This window comes from Geotrypetes seraphini, chromosome 2, assembly GCF_902459505.1.
Source record: "Geotrypetes seraphini chromosome 2, aGeoSer1.1, whole genome shotgun sequence".
Taxonomy (NCBI): Eukaryota; Metazoa; Chordata; class Amphibia; order Gymnophiona; family Dermophiidae; genus Geotrypetes; species Geotrypetes seraphini.
Window position 1 is genome coordinate 172180243 of NC_047085.1, and position 17953 is coordinate 172198195.

Here is a 17953-nt window from a genome sequence, read left to right on the forward strand (position 1 = left end):
TGAATGAAAATAAGGCAGGCCTGAAAAGAACATGCCTGGAGATAGCATATTTGTTTTAAATAGGGGTGTGACAGACCATGGCAAATTGCACACCATGTACTTTAGGTGGAAACGTGCTCGGGCACCCTGCTGGCACTTTTGAGGGTATGTGTACACCAGTGTCCCACAAAACCTTTTGATGCCGCGGCACATTAAACTCGGTGCTGCGGTTGGAGAGCATCCAGAAGTGTGTGGATGTTGATGTGATGATGTCATGTGCATATGTGCGACATCATCGCGTCAACATCCACGCATGCGTGGAGACCCTCCAGCTGCGGCCATGAGCCTATTTCTATGCTGGTAGGGGTGACTGACGAAGGAGAGGTGTGAGGGAAGGAGGAGAGGCACTAGTGCTGGCTGAAAGCCGACAGGACGTGTCTCTCACCACGAGAGGCATATTCTGTAAGCAGTCAGCCAGTGCCTCTCCTCGCCAGCACCTCGCGGCACACTACACTTATGAGCATAAGTGCTAGTATTTTAGCCACATACATCTGCAAGGAGCAGCTAAATGCAAGCACCTAGTTATACAATATAATTGCCCTTTCACAAGACTTCTTGGTCTTAGAGGAATGGGTAAGTCAGTCCCGTTCAACTTTTTTCAAGAAACTTGGAATATTATGAAAGGGATGTTGGAAAAACCAACTCTGCTTTTGACATGAAGTCATCTTATCACCCTGCCCCCATAATCATCCATAATTGGTCCTGTTGCAGAGACGAATTGCAAGTAACCACAGATACTTTTTGCAAGGCCTACTCTTTTTCTGCAGCATCTACTCTAGTACTCTACTTGATTTGAGTTTTCCATCAGTTTGAGTGCCAGTGACACTCCATGCTTGTTCTGCTTCATTCTCAGAGGTCCCCCTCTCCACTATTAATGCTGCCATTGTTTTCACTGGGAGACTGTCCCATGCTTGCACTCTCCTATGCATGAAGAAATAGCTTTTTACTTCTCACTTTTACCTCATACTTTGACTATTCTTTTTAAAACATTTAAAATATGTTTGCCTCCTGTGTGTTGAAGGTGATTCTATAAATGTGTGCATGCATAAAAAGGTACTTGTGTGGTTTTCTGTATGTGGACTTAACCACATTTTTGAAGCAAAAGTATTTGCATACTTGGCTTTGAAAATCAGGAGCCTCTGAAAAACTTTGCTTATGTGTGCATCTGCTCTTTTGCATGTTATTTTATCATTCTCTCCTAGGGCTCTGGTTCTCAACTCATTTCTAAGATACAACCAGCCAACCTGGTTTTCAGGATATCCATAATGAATATGCATGAGATATTCTTATTAATTACTAACAGGTCTATGTAGGTACATGTGCATAGATTTGTACGCATTGCATTGAATATATCTCATGCATATTCATTGTAGGAATTTTGAAAATCTGATTGGCTGGGTGTGCCCAGATTAATGGTTTGGAAACCACTTCTCTAGGATGTATTTCTTTAGATCCTCTATATTCTTCAAGGGATTTTTTTTTTCTAAAGTCAATTTTGCACACAAGTGACAATATAGGAGCATAAAATGCCTCTTCTAAAACCACCCTATGTGTAATTGTTTGGTTCTGGGACATAATTGCAATTTGTATGCACACAAACTGGGCAGGTGGTACCTTGGCACTCTTTCATCCCACATACAGTATCAACACACAACAAAATGTCTAAGAAGAGTGGATTTATTATGGCCACAGCATAGTACTACTTACTGTATTTTTCGCCCCGTAAGACGCACCTTACCATAAGACGCAGTCCAGATTTAGAGGAGGAAAACAAGAAAAATACCCATTTTGAATCAAATTCTATACTAATATATACCCGGCACCTTTAAATTCTGTACCAGCCCCCCTCCCCCCATCAATCATAATTTCTACATACCCCCAGCACCTTTAAATTCTGTCCCAGCCACCCAGCACCTTTTGTAAACCGCATAGAACTGAAAGGCTTTGCGGCATAAAATTTATGTTATGCTATTTGTGCTGAGAATTCTTCAGAGTAGCAGTTTGTGGACATGAATTTCCATGAGTTCTTGTGCTGTGTAGATTCTCCTAAATTTGACTTGTATTGGGGTTTATTCAAAACCCACACAATAACTGTGCGGGCTCATTCCCTCCTCTGCTGGTGCAGGCTCCGGGCAATTTGCTCTATCACTCAAGGTTTTACCATTACAGCCCACTAAGTTAAACTGATCAGGCAGTATCACTGAATGCCATTAAATCTTTGTCTGTTAAAGATTCTGGCAGTTTAACTATTCACATGTTGTTCATGCAATTTCTGTTCTTTTGGTCTTTCAAATTCTGTCCTAGTCCCCCCCCCCCCCCCGCCCTCCGTGGTACCTTTACATTGTACTGGTCGGTGGACGGCTGCCTGCTGATTACGTTGGTGGTCAATGACACACAAGCACGGTAATGCTTGGGCCCGCATACCTTCTTAATTGTGTTATTCACTGGTGCTTTGCTGGACTGCTGCCTGCTGATCTCGGTACCGGGAAAGTTGGTAGAGTCACTGATAAAGGACAGCATCATTGATCACCTTGATGGACACGGGCTGATGAGGACCAGTCAGCACGGTTTTAGCAAAGGCAGATCGTGTTTGATGAACTTGCTGCACTTCTTTGAGGGAGTAAACAGACAGATAGACAAGGGTGATCCGGTCGACATTGTATATCTGGATTTTCAGAAGGTGTTCGACAAGTTTCTGCATAAACGACTACTTTGGAAAATTGCAAGCCATGGAATTGAGGGTGAAATACTCACGTGGATTAAAAACTGGCTGGAGCATAAGAAACAGAGAGTGGGGGAAAATGGACAATACTCAGACTGGAAGAGCGTCACCAGTGGGGTGCCGCAGAGCTCGGTGCTTGGACCCGTGCTCTTTAACATCTTTATAAATGATCTGGACATAGGTACGACGAGCAAGGTGATTATATTTGCGGATGATACAAATTTATTCAGAGTAGTAAAGATGCAGGGGGATTGCGAAGATCTGCAGCGCGATATAATCAAGCTCGAGGAATGGGCATCGACATGGCAGATGAGGTTCAACGTGGATAAGTGTAAAGTGATGCATGTTGGTAACAAAAATCTCATGCACGAATACAGGATGTCCGGGGCAGTACTTGGAGAGACCTCCCAGGAAAGGGACTTGGGAGTTCTGATCGACAAGTCGATGAAGCCGTCCACATAATGTGCGGCGGCAGCAAAAAGGGCAAACAGAATGCTAGGAATGATAAAGAAGGGTATCACGAACAGATCAGAGAAGGTTATCATGCCGCTGTACCGGGCCATGGTACGCCCTCACCTGGAGTACTGCGTCCAGCACTGGTCACCGTACATGAAGAAGGATACGGTACTACTCGAAAGGGTCCAGAGAAGAGCGACTAAGATAGTTAAGGGGCTGGAGGAGCTGCCGTACAGTGAAAGATTAGAGAAACTGGGCTTCTTCTCCCTCGAACAGAGGAGATTGAGAGGGGACATGATCGAAACATTCAAGGTATTGAAGGGGATAGACTTAGTAGATAAGGATAGGTTGTTCACCCTCTCCAAGGTAGGGAGAACAAGAGGGCACTCTCTAAAGTTGAAAGGGGATAGATTCCGTACAAACGTAAGGAAGTTCTTCTTCATCCAGAGAGTGGTAGAAAGCTGGAACGCTCTTCCAGAGGCTGTTATAGGGGAAAACACCCTCCAAGGATTCAAGACAAAGTTAGACAAGTTTCTGCTGAACAAGAACGTGCGCTGGTAGGGCTGGTCTCAGTTAGGGTGCTGGACCAGAGGGCCGCCGCGTGAGCGGACTGCTGGGCATGATGGACCACTGGTCTGACTCAGCAGTAGCAATTCTTATGTTCTTATGTTGGGGCCAGTGGTGCACAAGCGCACTGCTGCGTGGGGGTGCGCCACTTCCTGAATGGCTGCCGGCAGTTCTCGCGGGACTGGTAGGAAGGTATGCGGGACTTATAGGAAGTTATGCGGGCCTTACCGTGCTTGTGTCACTGGCCCCTATGTAATCAGCAGGAAACCGTCCACCGACCAGCACCGTGTAAAGGTACCGCGGGGGAGGGGGGGGGATATTCGCTTCATAAGATGCACTTACTTTTCTACCCCCTTTTTGGGCTTATTGAGCAAAAAATACGGTACCTATGTTAAACACAGTTTAAAGTATGCACTATCATCATTTTGTCAGGGGTTGCCGTAAAAGCACATTCTCCACTGCTATTTCTCTGGCACTGGCCCCCCTCCATAGAAGAGGGGGACTTCCCTGTTTCTTTTACAATATTCATGTCCCTGCTAGCATGTGAAGAAACAACTTCACACTTGACCACTGTTAAGTTTGATTTGGTCAAAACATAGTGCTCTGTGCTCTATCAGGCTAGGAACCCCTACTGAATGCTGCGACCTGACGAAAGTGGAGTTCGTGCACTTTCCAACTCCCCTCTACATGCTCATAGTCTCTACCCTTGACACTGCCTCTTAGACTTCCCCTCATTCCTAACTGTTATCCTTCTCTAATACCTTCAGCTACCTCCCATTTTCTTATTCCTGTTTTAACCTGCTTAGACCTACCTATGATCCAGCCCCTTCATTCCTACCTGCCTCTCTTCCCATTCCCTCTCTGCCCCAAAACCCTATCCCCAGCTAAGTGCCAGGCCGCTTGCCCGTTTGTGTTTCTGACTTCCCTATGCGGCAAGGTCAGTTTCTTTATTTAAAAAAAAAATACTCATTTGTGTGTATTCCACACATGAATATTTATGCCGTGTAGGCATAAATGTTTGTGACTTTATTGTAGACATGTAGGAAAAATGCAAAGTGATGCACAGTTGGAAGAATAACCAAATCATACTTACTTCATGCTAGGGTCCACATTAGGAGTCATCAACCAAACAAAAAATCTAAATGTTATTGAGGTCAATATGTTGAAATCTTTTGCTCAGTGTGTGGCAGTGAGTAAAATAGCAAATGGAATTAGGAATTGTTAGGAAAGGAATAGAAAATAAGCTAAAGAATATTATAATGCCTCTATTGTTCCATGCTGTGACCTCATCTTGAGTATTATATGCAATTCTGTTTGCTGCATCTCAAAAAAGATATAGCAGAATTAGAAAAGTTTCAAAGAAGAGTAACTGAAATGATGAAGGGGTGAAATAATACATTGAGTAATTAACTATACACTCATTCTGCTCCAGGACTAGCTTACTAAACACACTGTAACTAAATCAGTTCCCTATATATCTTGTTTAACTGTCTGCATCTGGAATCCTGCGTCCAATATTGGTCGCCGTACCTTAAGAAGGATATGGCGTTACTTGAGAGGGTTCAGAGGAGAGCGACGCATCTGATAAAGGGGATAGAAAACCTTTCATACGCTGAGAGATTGGAGAAACTGGGTCTCTTTTCCCTGGAGAAGAGGAGACTTAGAGGGGATATGATAGAGACTTACAAGATCATGAAGGGCATAGAGAGAGTGGAGAGGGACAGATTCTTCGAACTTTCGAAAAATAAGAGAACAAGAGGGCATTCAGAAAAGTGGAAAGGGGACAGATTCAAAATGAATGCTAGGAAGTTCTTCTTTACCCAACGTGTGGTGGACACCTGGAATGCGCTTCCAGAGAGTGTAATAGGGCAGAGTACGGTACTGGGGGTTCAAGAAAGCATTGGACAATTTCCTGCTGGAAAAGGGGATAGAGGGGTATAGATAGAAGATTACTGCACAGGTCCTGGATCTGTTGGGCCTCCACGTGAGCGGACTGCTGGGCACGATGGACCTCAGGTCTGACCCAGCAGAGGCATTGCTTATGTTCTTACCTTGAATTTAGCCTCCCGTCTTTTTATCCCAGTGGACTCTGTATCACCCATCTTATCCCCTCAGCTATATGAAGTAGTTTAGGGTGTATTCTGACAGAATGGGATTTAGAAAATTATTGAAGACCCAATTGTTTGTAACAGTGTTTTTATGAGACTTAAGGGAACTCTGAAGCAAACTGCATACAGATTTAGTTTTTATTGTACTGTCTTTTATCATTATGTATGTTTTTTTTTAAACCGTCTAGGTGTGGACGGTATATACATTTTAAAATAAATAAATAAGCTGTATTGTAGAACAGCATTAATATCATATGTTGTTTAAATGTTCTGATGTGTGCTTTTTAGGTGTTTCATAAGTATTATGCTGACATTGTGTTATCTTTCTTATTTGAATTTCAATAATGCTAATAAGTATATTTTTTAAAACTGTTTCATGGTAGTCCTATTAGATTACCAGATTTCTATTCAATGTATTGTAAACCACTTTGGGCGAATCTCTTCCTGAAAAGACGGTTAATAAATTCTAATTAAAAAAAAAAATAATAATATGAGGAAAGGCTTAAGAAGTTAGGGCTCTCTTAGACAGGAGCCTAACTAAGATGGCGCTCTGAATGAGTTTGGCAGAACGCTATCAAACTTTTCCTTAACTTTGAATGGTTAAACGAAAGTCTAAGACCCGGGTTTATCCCTCTGAACTTGGGCAATTATTTCAACCTTCAGGTCCGATAGATCTTTTCATCACTTGGAAGCCCAGAGGTGAAGCGGATGAGAAATCCTTGGCGCGAGGCGATAGCTCGTCGGAGAGCCCTCGAGCCTCTTTCGAGGTGGTAAACCTCTCTCTGGAGGAGCGGAGAACGCCGGTGCAGCCACTCCCCTGGCCGTTGGCATGCAGCACGGCTGCAGAGGGGAGTGAGACTGCGATGGCAGAGAGCAGCGGGGAAGTTGAAGACCCAGCTGTACAGCGGACATTAGCGGTTTCTGTGATACAGCAATTACCGCGTGACCTCCTGGAGTCGCAGAGGAACAGCAGAACCTATTGTCAGTGATTTCAGCCTCATGTACTGTGAAACCGAAATTAATTGAGCCAAACTTTGCAAATAGCTCCTTTAAAAAAGCCTCCAGTTATAGCTATTTGGAAAACTATATCTAAGTTACAGTCCTCTTTGGGAACTCAGATGCAAAATTTGACTACCTGGAGTTTTTTTTAAAAATTTTTTTTTTTTTAAACAGCTATTATTACCCCTCTTCTTGTTCTTCCCTTTTATGTTTTTTCTTCTCTTCTATCAAAAATTGTAACTATTCCCCCTCTTAACCACACATGTCTTGTAAGTCTTACCCACAAAATTATTTTAAAGTTATGTCTACACTCAGTCTGTTAAGTTTGTTAAATTTTAACTAACAACAAATTTGTTTTTATGTCAACATTAACATTTATTTGTTTAATTTTATTAATTTATGTTATTATTATTGTACATCGCCTAGTAATTTAAATAGGCGATTCATCAAGAATAAATAAACTTGAACTTGAACAAGTACCTGGCAAAAACTCAGATAGTAGCAGCAGTCCATGCCACCAATCCAGGGCATGCAGTGACTTCTCCCATGTGAGTCTCAACAGCAGACTATAGACTTTTCCTCCAGGAACCTGTCCAAACCTTTTTAAAACCAGCTATATTAACTGCTCTTACCAATCCTCTTGCAACACATTCCAGAGCTTAATTATTCTCTGAGTGAAAAAATATTTCCTCCTATTGGTTTTAAAATTTACTCTGTAACTTCGATTGTCTCCTTTTCTTTGTAAATCTTTATGCAGTAAAAATCGATCTACTTGTAACTGTCTTAACCACTCAGGTTTTTGTAGACTTCAATCATATCACCCCTCAGCCATCTGTTTTCCAAGCCGAAGAGCCCTAACCTCCTTAGCCTTTCCTCATACGAGAGGTGTTCCATCTCCTTTATCATCTTGGTTGCTCTTCTTTGAACCTTTTCTAGTGCCGCTATATCTTTTTTGAGAAAAGGAGACCAGAACTAAATGCAGTACTCAAAGTGAGGTCGTACAGAGGCATTATAACATTCGTAGTCTTGTTTACCATCCCTTTTCTAATAATTCCTAGCATCTTATTTGCTTTCTTGGCCACTGCTACACATTGGACGGAAGGTTTCATCATATTGTCCATGATGACACCCAGATCTTTTTCTTGAGTGATGATCCCCAAGGTGAACCCTAGCATCTGGTAACCTATGATTTGGATTATTTTTCCCAATGTGCATCACTTTGCATTTGTCCACATTAAATTTCTTCTGCCATTTGGACACCCAGTCTTCCAATTTCCTAAGGTCTTCCTGCAGTTTTTCACAGTCCGCATGCATTTTAACAGCTTTGAACAATTTAGTATCATCTGCAAATTGAATCACCTCACCCATAGTTTCAATTTCCAGATCATTTATAAATAACTTAAATACTACTGGTTCCAGTACAGATCTCTGCAGCACACCACTATTTACCTTCCTCCATTGAGAAAAAAGGACCATTTAACACTACCCTTTGTTTTCTATCTGATAACCAATTCTTAATCCACAAGTCAGCATTACCTCCTATCCCATGACTCTTTAATTTTCTCAGGAGCCTCTCATGAAGAACTTTGTCAAAAGCTTTCTGGAAATCTTCATCAGACCTGTACTGACATCATTGATGGAGCTCTTCTTGATGTTCTCATAGTCATCATACTTCTCAGACTAGGAAGCATCCCTGTCCTTCCTATAGAGAATCTCCTGGAGTTGCAGGTGTTGATTCTGATCTTTCTGTAGGAAACAATGATTCTAATCTTGAACCCATATTATCTTCTCCAGAGTCGTATGGCATTCCTTCAGATCAACAAAAACAGGAAGACTCAAGTTTCCACAGGAAAAGAAGAACAAATCCAAACAAACGAGACTGTGGAAACACAATGTCCTCAGATCTTGGGTTGTAATTTGTTCAAAATTTTTGATAGAAGCAGTAGCAATGATACAAACTCAATAAACATATATCATGAAAGGACCCAACACGGGCCCTGTTTTGGCTAAACATGCCTTCCTCAGGGATCCAAGATGTAATAAACCAAACTTTGACAGATGTCCAAATCTTGAATCGAGATGCTAAATGCGAGGCTGCAGTGCTGAGATCAGATCCATCTCCTCTATCACCCCAATACAGATCTCTTCCAGAAGGACTTTCACTAAATTTATCAGACAGATGGGGAAAGCTTTGCCTGTTAAACTGGAGTCAAACATTGAGCCCAGAGCAGATCTCAAATTACCTCTTCACTATCTACTTAAGGAAGCTGTATTTAAGAAATGGGAGACTCCTCTCTCCCTTCCCATAGCTCCAAGAATACATTCCTGTCCCGGCTTTGATAAACCACAGTTGCCACATCAGTCTTTGGTTGAATCCACTCTTAAAAATCCTCCAACAGAAAAGTATATGCTACTGCAACACCAGAACGTGAAGGCCATACCATGGATAAGTTTGGACACTGTCTCTTTCAAAATTCTATGTTGACCAGCAGAGAGCTCAGCTACAACTTCTATATGTCATTTTATCTTAAACAACTCATGAAGAAGTTGGCTGATTTTTAATAATATATCCTATCTGAGCATCTTCCAGAGTTTCAATCTTGAAACTACTTGTAGCCTTCTCCAGACCAGAAAGTTTATGGCAAGATAAGCTTTTGATGCATTTGATGAGACATCCAGAGCATCAGCTGTGTCTATTGCTATGAGACATCTTGCATGGCTGTGAGTCTCTGACAGGGACTTCAACGTTCAAGATCTTCTAACAAATATCCCATGTCTTGGTGAAAAACTCTTTGGGGACAAAGTAAAGGATGTCACCCAAAGTCTTACATGACCTGAACAAAGCTGGAACACCTTAACGGGCATCAAGGCTAAGACTCAGCCATCTAAGTCTTCTCAGAGACCTGCTTCCTCTTCCTATAAGAGGTGTTATTCAACCACCTTGTCCTCTTCTAAACCCCCACCACAGAAGAGGCAGAATTCTCAAAAGCTTCAGACTTCAGCTCCTCAAAAATCAGTTCAGTCTTTTTCATATGCTTCTAGAGAGTATAATCAATTTAGAAGCAGATTTCTTCCTCAATAAGTGTTGTACAGAAGCATCAATGCACAGGTTTATCAGGGATTTTCAGATATCCACCTGAGTGACATATTTCATGGTGGTAGGAATCTTCATTATTCCCAACCTGGCATTTTTTATTTTTTTATATATAAATACTTTTTGCTACTAAATACTTTTAATCAGTATATGAAATTTTTTAACTTAGCGTGTAAGCAGTTATATTGCCTTGCCGACGCGTTTTGCAATACTTTCTTAAGGACAGGGGAATTTTAACTCGTAGTTACTACTTGATTTATGCAGCCCCCATTTCAACCACCTCTCCAACCTATCAGAAGCTAACTTCTTTTATATCATCAATGCTGGACTCTATTTACCACAGGTACCTGGGTCCTCAAAGTCATACAGGAGGGTTACTCTCCTCATTTTATCACTATTCCTCCAGACAACCTCCAAGAGTGTCCTCTTTCATATCTCAACAGATGTCCCTTCTTCAGGAAATTGAAGCTCTACTGCAACTGAATGCCATAGAAGTAGTACCTCCTTCCCAGAAAAATCAGCAGTTCTACTCCAGGTGTTTCCTAATTTCAAAGAAGATGTGAGGTGTTCATCCCATTCTCGACCTCCGAGTGCTCAATAAATATCTAGTAAAAGAAAAGTTTTGCATGCTATCTCTGGGGACTGTATACCCACTTCTAGAACAAAACAATTAGCTATGCTCTCTAGATCTCAGAGGCCTACACATACATTCCTGTCCATCTGGACCACAGAAAATTTCTTCATTTTCATGTAGGTCGTCATCATCCTCAATACAAAGTACTGCCATTCATCCTCACCTCAACTCCAAGAGTATTCACAAAGTGCCTAGTGGTGGTAGCATCAACTCTGTGCTTCCACGGGTTTCAAGTGTTTCCTTATCTAGATGATCGGTTGGTAAAACCTACATTGCCTCAAGCAGTACACTCAGCTACACAAGTGATCATAGCTTTTCTCCAGCTTCTAGGGTTTGAAGTAAATTTTCCAAAGTCTCATCTTCAACTCACTGAAGTGTTAGAGTTCATAGGAATCATGCTCAACACGACTCTTCTACAAGCTTTCCTACCCCAACAATGACAAAACACCTTGCTTCAACTTTGCACTCATGTTTCCTCTCTACAAAAAATCTCAGCAAGACAAATGATGCATCTCGTGGGTCATATGACATCCACAGTTCATGCAACTCCCTTCTGTCGACTTTATCTCAGCTCAGCTCAGTGGAGTCTGGCATCTCAGTGGTCTCGGGCCACAGATTCCTTATCCCAATGGATCAAAGTCACTTCTTCAACAATCCCTTCAGTGGTGGTTGAATCTGGCAAATCTCTCCAGGGGTTTGCTATTTCACATCCCTGCACATCAGAAAGTACTTATGATGGACGCTTCCATGTATACATGGGGAGCTAATTTGGATGGGCTCCGGACTCAGTGACTGTGGTCTGCTCAAGAGAAGATGCTTCATATCAACCTGTTAGAATTGCGGGGAATTTACAATGTCCTGAAAAATTTCAGGATCGTCTTTCCAACCAAGTCCTCCTTGTTCGACTAGACAATCAAGTGGTCATATACTACATCAACAAGCAGGGGAGCACATTGGAACTGGGCAATTCGTCGAAACATATTTCTTAAAGCGATATAAATCCAAGGCAAACAATGCCCTAGCCAACTAGCTAGCAGATTTCTTCAGCCTGTGACAGGCAAAAGGGGCCAAGCCCTAAGACATACAGTATGCCAGTCAGTGATAACCCTGCCACTCGTTGCAATTCTAGCATTGCAAACTTTGATCACACAGAGGCAGTTCCTGTAAATCTAGAAAGGGCAGGAACAGAGATTTATTTGCCTTTGAATAAGCAAGGCAAAGTGCAACATGCAGGGAAAGGTTTCACACCCTTTTACAAAGCTGCAACATGCGGTGTGGGAGGGGTACAGAGTTCTCACAGGATAACGTCGGACCTCAGGGAACAAAGGACTAAGCAGCCAATTAGGAAGCTGAGTAGCCCAGCTCAGCTGGATAAATGGGGAGTGGTTTCACACAGCAGGAAGCCACCTCAGAGTTTACTTCGGAGCTCACCTCAGAGACCAACACCAGGGAGAAACAACTGGGAAAGACACTGGAGACACATTGAGCCAGACTTGGGACAAGACCTACCTTGGATGCGGGCCAGACAGGGGGGATTCTGCCAGGCAAGTGAGGACTCCTGTATAACTCAAATCTTATCAGGTTGATGGCAGTGATAAGGTAGCCAGCTTGCAGTTAGAAACGGCAGTTAATGAGAGCAGCTGTGATTGCCAAGCTCAGGAAGAATATACAAGCCAATATATTGAAATGTCTGCTGAAGTCCCAGAGCTTGAGAATGTGAATAACATTACAGAACCAGAATGTGAAATGGTTTGTGAGGAAATATACCCCTTTGCTTAGAGTTTACTGTGAAGTCAAAGGTAAATGCTAAACATTTCTCTGCATGTTTGTGAAGGTGGGGGCAAGGCACTTCCCTGATCTCCTAGCTCAGTTCTAATGAAACTAGTGTTCTTGTGGACAATAAGAATTGTACTAACCATTAGTGGAAACCTTAAAGGAACTGTTAATACTCAGAACTGTACCAGCAGGGCACAGTAGCCAAAGTTATAAAAACTCTAGTAAGTTGTGCATTTCAACGGAAAGCTAATTGCACTGCTGATGTCAGTGCAGCTGCTTAGCACTGTGTAAAAGCATGTTGCATTTTTATGGCATCCGTTTGGTTTTGTTTATGGATTGTTTCTACCACCTGATGTGGACGATGTTTGTTTGTGCCATATGATTTATCTGAAGTACCAATACCAGAAGGAAAATAAAGAAAATCTTTTGTTTGAATCCAAAAGTTTGCAGTGCTTTATTAAGGGTGAGGCTTGCTCAGCCACTCCAGGGAACCGCTCGGTTGGGCGCTGTGTATATGGGTCAGAACAGTACCTTAGCACCCTATTCCCTGCCACAAGCCGCACGAGTGGACTCTTAGCTGCAAAGTCTTACGCCACATCTTCTCGATTTAGGGAATTCCTCAGATAGACCTGTATGCGTCTCTCCTCAACCACAAGTTGCCTGTCTTCTGTTCCAGCCAGTATTTTCCTCATTGTCTTGAAGCTGATGCATTTCTTCTGGATTGGTCATGCAAGTTCCTGTATTTATTTCTGCCAATCCCACTAGTTCTGAAGACATTAGTCGAACTCAAACAAGAGTCAGCCACCATGATCTTTGGTTTTCCTTTCTACTTCAACTGAATGTCAAGGATCCAATTCCATTACATATCTTTTCATCTCTACTACATCTCTACTAACATCTCTGTCTGCAATCTCTGCACCTAACAGCTTGGTACCTCTCGATCTGACTCCAACAGATTATAATCTTTCTGATTCAGTACAAGCCATTATATCAGCTTTCAGAAAGCCTTCTACTCAGCAATGCTTTCGACTCAAATGGACACACTTCATTTTGTGGTGTAATCTCTCATCAATTTGATCCCTTCACATCTCCTCTTTCTTCAGTATTGGACTACCTTCTCCGTTTATTCAGCTCTGGACTTAAGACCACTTCGGGGAGAGTTCACCTCAGTGCTATTAGTGTTTACCATACTCCTTTCAATAATAAACCATTAGCCACTCATCCACTTGTTTCCCAGTTTATGAAAGGACTCTTGAACTCGAAACCTCCACTAAACAGCTTCCAGTTATCTGGGATCTCAATGCAGTCCTCACAAGTCTGATGAAGCTGCCGTCTGAACCATTGGCAACTACTCATCTCACATGGAAAGTGGTCGTCTTAATCTGTGTCGTTCTACTCATCAAGTGAGTGAACCATAGATGCTAGCTTGTGATTCACCATTTACAGTATTTCAACATGATAAAGTGGTTCTTAGAACTCATCCTAAATTCCTTCCCAAAGTTGTTATGGAATTTCACCTGAATCAATCTATTGTGTTACCTGTATTTTTTCCAAAGCCTCATTCTCATCCTGGAGAAACTGCTCTTCGTACATTGGACTATAAACGTGCTTTGGGCTTACTACATACCAAGAAATAAGCAACACAGGTTTTTACCTCAACTGTTCCTCTCTTTTGATCCTAACAGGTCTACCTGTAACCAAAAAGGCTGGGCTGCAGCTCGAGAGTCGTGTTACAGCATCCAAAGTCCGAGTTATGATGGCATCTGGCTTTTTTGCGCTCCACTCCCATTGAAGCTATTTGCAAAGCAGCTACTTGGTCCTCAATTCACACATTTACATCTCACTACTGTCATAGTGACATAATAAATCTAGAATCTTATTCCAGATGAGATAGTCGTTTTGGACAAGCAGGTTTACAGAATTTATTTTCTTCCTAGTGGCCAACTCTCCTACATGTGAGAATATGCTGCCTGCTTGTTCAAGGATAATGCGCAGTTACTTACCATAACAGGTGTTATCTGGGGACAGCAGGCAGATATTCTCACATCCCTCCCACCTCCCCTGGTTGGCTTCTTAGCTTACTTCCGGAACTGAGGAACTGTGAGCCAACAGACGGGAAAGCAACTGCTCGTGTGCAGTGCGGACAGTCTCAAAGCTTCTTAAAAAGTTTAAAGTGACAGTACACTTTTAGTACTGTCCGGGATGACATCATCCACATGTGAGAATATCTGCCTGCTGCCCCCAGATAACACCTATTACGGGAGGGAGTTGGGGTAAAAATAGTGTGTGCATAGTAGTAGACTTTTGTTCTATCAGGTCCTTGATTGCATTAATTAATATAATTGGTTTTGTAGTTCATAACCTATGGAAGTTCATTTTAGTTTTCTGCTGTACCAAAAATGTAAGTGATTTACTCTTTATCTATTCATCTATCTAGCTAATAGCATTAGCCACTTTACAGAATTCAGTGATGATTCTGAATATTGCCAAATTAAGGAATAGTTTTTGATCAGTATTGTTTAAATAGATTGGTCCTTCTAAATGTGAGTGATAGAAACTGATTGTTCTTGGCTGCAGTCTCAACCTGCTTTTGACATTTCAACATAAAGCTGACTAGATATAACCATTCAGGTGCTAAATATATTTTACATCTACTTCCAGCAGTAGAAATGGAAGTATTAAGAGATCTGGATTCATTGTCATTGAACTGTGAAATATTCAACCTTGTCTGCCAGCGCTTAGCACTGTTGACTTTTTTTATTTCTGTCGAAGATTAAAATTAAATGCTTCATTTTTCGTCAGCTTTTGGGAATTAAATTGAAATTTAATACACTCAGATTTTTTTTTTCTGAGATCTTCAATTTCAGCAGAGTGCTGTTGGAGGATATTCAGTTCCAAGGGCACAGCACAAAGGTTCATTGATCAAGTATAATATACTGTAACATTTTTCTTATCAGGGCTCTTTGTGTGTTTATTAAAGATCACATATTTCATATTATGCTTAAATGCATTGAAAGAAGTGCTTCACAAAACATATACTAAATATAATAGGAGGATTCTGTGACCATATTGTACTTATTTTTCACTGAAATTCAATGATTTTGACTTATTGAGTTGAATTTACTAGTTTTAAAAAAATGACCCAAATGACCCAGGCTACATCACAGGTAATTTTTATTTTTAAACTCTCAATATTTTGTAACCCAAATAATGGAATTGCCAAATTTAACCATTTCACGATTGAAATAGTATTCTAATTCTTTGCCTGACTTGTATGTCTCTTGAAGCATGATACATGAGCCCACAACTTCTTACACTGGCTTTGTGTGTTTATATACGAAAGTACATTGCTTATACTTTGGTAAAGCATTGGTGCTTTTACTCTACAGCATGGAGCAATCATCTACATTTTGCTGTACGACTGTGGTTGTAGTAAAGGCATAGATTCCTATATTGCATACTTAGAAATAATAGTATCTGTGATGGGGTAGGGAGGGACCTGAGATACCCACCTGATATGAAAAGTTGTTGGACAAATATAGATGTGGAATAGAGTGAGTTGCTTTTGATGGAACCCACATGCAGAGTATTTTGCTAAGCACCCAAATTATTTCTCCTGGAGAGATAAAAAGTCAGAAAACAACTTTAGGCAGTGCCCTTTTCTGAGATGAACTTCAAAAATTTCCATGGTGAGCAATGTTTATCTTGTCAGTGTGAAATGAGTTAAGCACACGAAGGTACCATTATCCTAACTTCTTTGGCCCCAACCTGCTGAAGGGAGTTTTAACTTTGAAAGCTAGTCATAAATGAAAAAAGTTTTTAAATAAAAATATATCACCTGCACCCTGTTTATTAACCTTTAATTTTATATCCAAATGGATTTAACACCACAGCCACATAACCCAACCTCATGGCAGAGACTTGAATAAAGGAGATAGACCATCATGTTTATCTGCCCTTATGTCCCGCAAGTGCAGTATCTAATACAGAATTTATAACAGCCTGATTTTACATTTTAAGGGATGTTAAACATAGTAGTATCAGTAACCTTGGATTTAATTACAGTTTGTAATAGGATTTTCTTTGACAAAGGGGGGTTCTCACATTTTCTGCTTATACCAAAAGATTTTAAAAATGTGGATCTTTTTCTTATAACTTGTGTACACCTCCCTACCCCAGTGATCCACACTTTATTACATATTTACAATCTCTGTAAATATGGCATGAATATTTAAAGAATATTATTTTTCCACAGAAGCACTTTTTTTCTCTTCATTTTTTAAAAATTGTAGTTTGTTCTACCCTTTCAAATTCTTATTTAAATTCTTCCTAGGATCAAAGCCCTTCAAGTGCAAGATATGCCACTTTGCAACAGCTCAGTTAGGAGATGCCAGGAACCATGTCAAAAGGCACCTCGGCATGAGAGAATACAAGTGTCATGTTTGTGGGTGAGTAAATTGTTAACAGATTTTAATATGGATAACTTGGAGAAGACTGTAGGATATACATCGTTTCAGAATTCAAAACTGTGATGTGAGCAAGAGGGGCTAAAATTATGCATGCATATCCTGATTTCTATTGTTATGGTAAATTCCTTAAATACAGTTATGACATTCTTCTCCCACTTCTAATCCTGCACTGAAGATGAGCAATTTTATGGGTTACAAGGTCAATTTGAACCTGTAATCTGTAAATTGACTAAATTATAGGATGTTCATTCACATTGCCAAGGAGAACTGTAAATTCCATTTAAAGACATCAAAAATATATAATATAGCCTTTAATGTGTGTGTGTGTTTTTTAATGCTATAGTGTTGTAATTTTGCTACCATCACCAGACCTCTGGGTTCTGCTGAAGCTTTTATGCATTAAAGAAACTAAAACAAAGCCTGAGTATCCAACAACCAAGCATAAAGAAGTATAGCTAGGAGAAATGGTGTTTTAGTAAAATGAAGATTTTATGTTTGAAGTGTTAATGTTTTAAAGAAAAGTTGTATTTGTTTCCCTTGCCCTCTTTTTTGGAAGCACGCATGGAAAGTCAGGTTTTCAGGATTACCACAATGAATAAGGATGAGATAAATGTGCATATAATGGACTCCCGCAATATGCAAATTTTGTCATGCATATTCATTGCAGTAATCCTGAAAACCAGTTGGCTATGTATGTCTCCAGGAGAGGGTTGAGATTCTTTAATGCAATACCAATTCATTTCAAAGGAATGTTTTTTTTTAAATGCTGTAGCTTCTATGATATATTAGAATTGGACTTTTACACCCTACTAATGTGTAAATATGAATTTTAATGTTGTTATACTGGGAAGAGAGGTAATAAGTATACTAAATTAACATTTTATTAAAAATCCTGTATAACCCATTGTAGAGGACTTCTAAGTGAATTATTAATATGCAGTGCACTGAAGAATGATATGGTATAATGGCTAGTAATATGTGACTGAAAGATTTCAGGATGGTATATGCTATACTAATTTAATGCAGAACTACATCAACTTTAGGCCCCCTTTTATCAAGCTGCATTAGGGGTTTTTATCACCGGCAGCT

At 40.7% G+C, this 17953-nt stretch overlaps 1 protein-coding gene across 4 annotated transcripts in view; it reads left to right on the forward strand.

Moving 5' to 3' along the window:
• ZNF407 (zinc finger protein 407) overlaps positions 1-17953 on the forward strand; it is a 1075359-nt gene that overhangs the window by 127819 nt on the left and 929587 nt on the right. For all 4 annotated transcript variants that reach the window (XM_033934315.1, XM_033934317.1, XM_033934318.1 and 1 more), the window contains one exon: positions 16729-16843. In XM_033934315.1, the coding sequence (XP_033790206.1) occupies positions 16729-16843 (115 nt within the window). The remainder of the gene's footprint in view (positions 1-16728; positions 16844-17953) is intronic.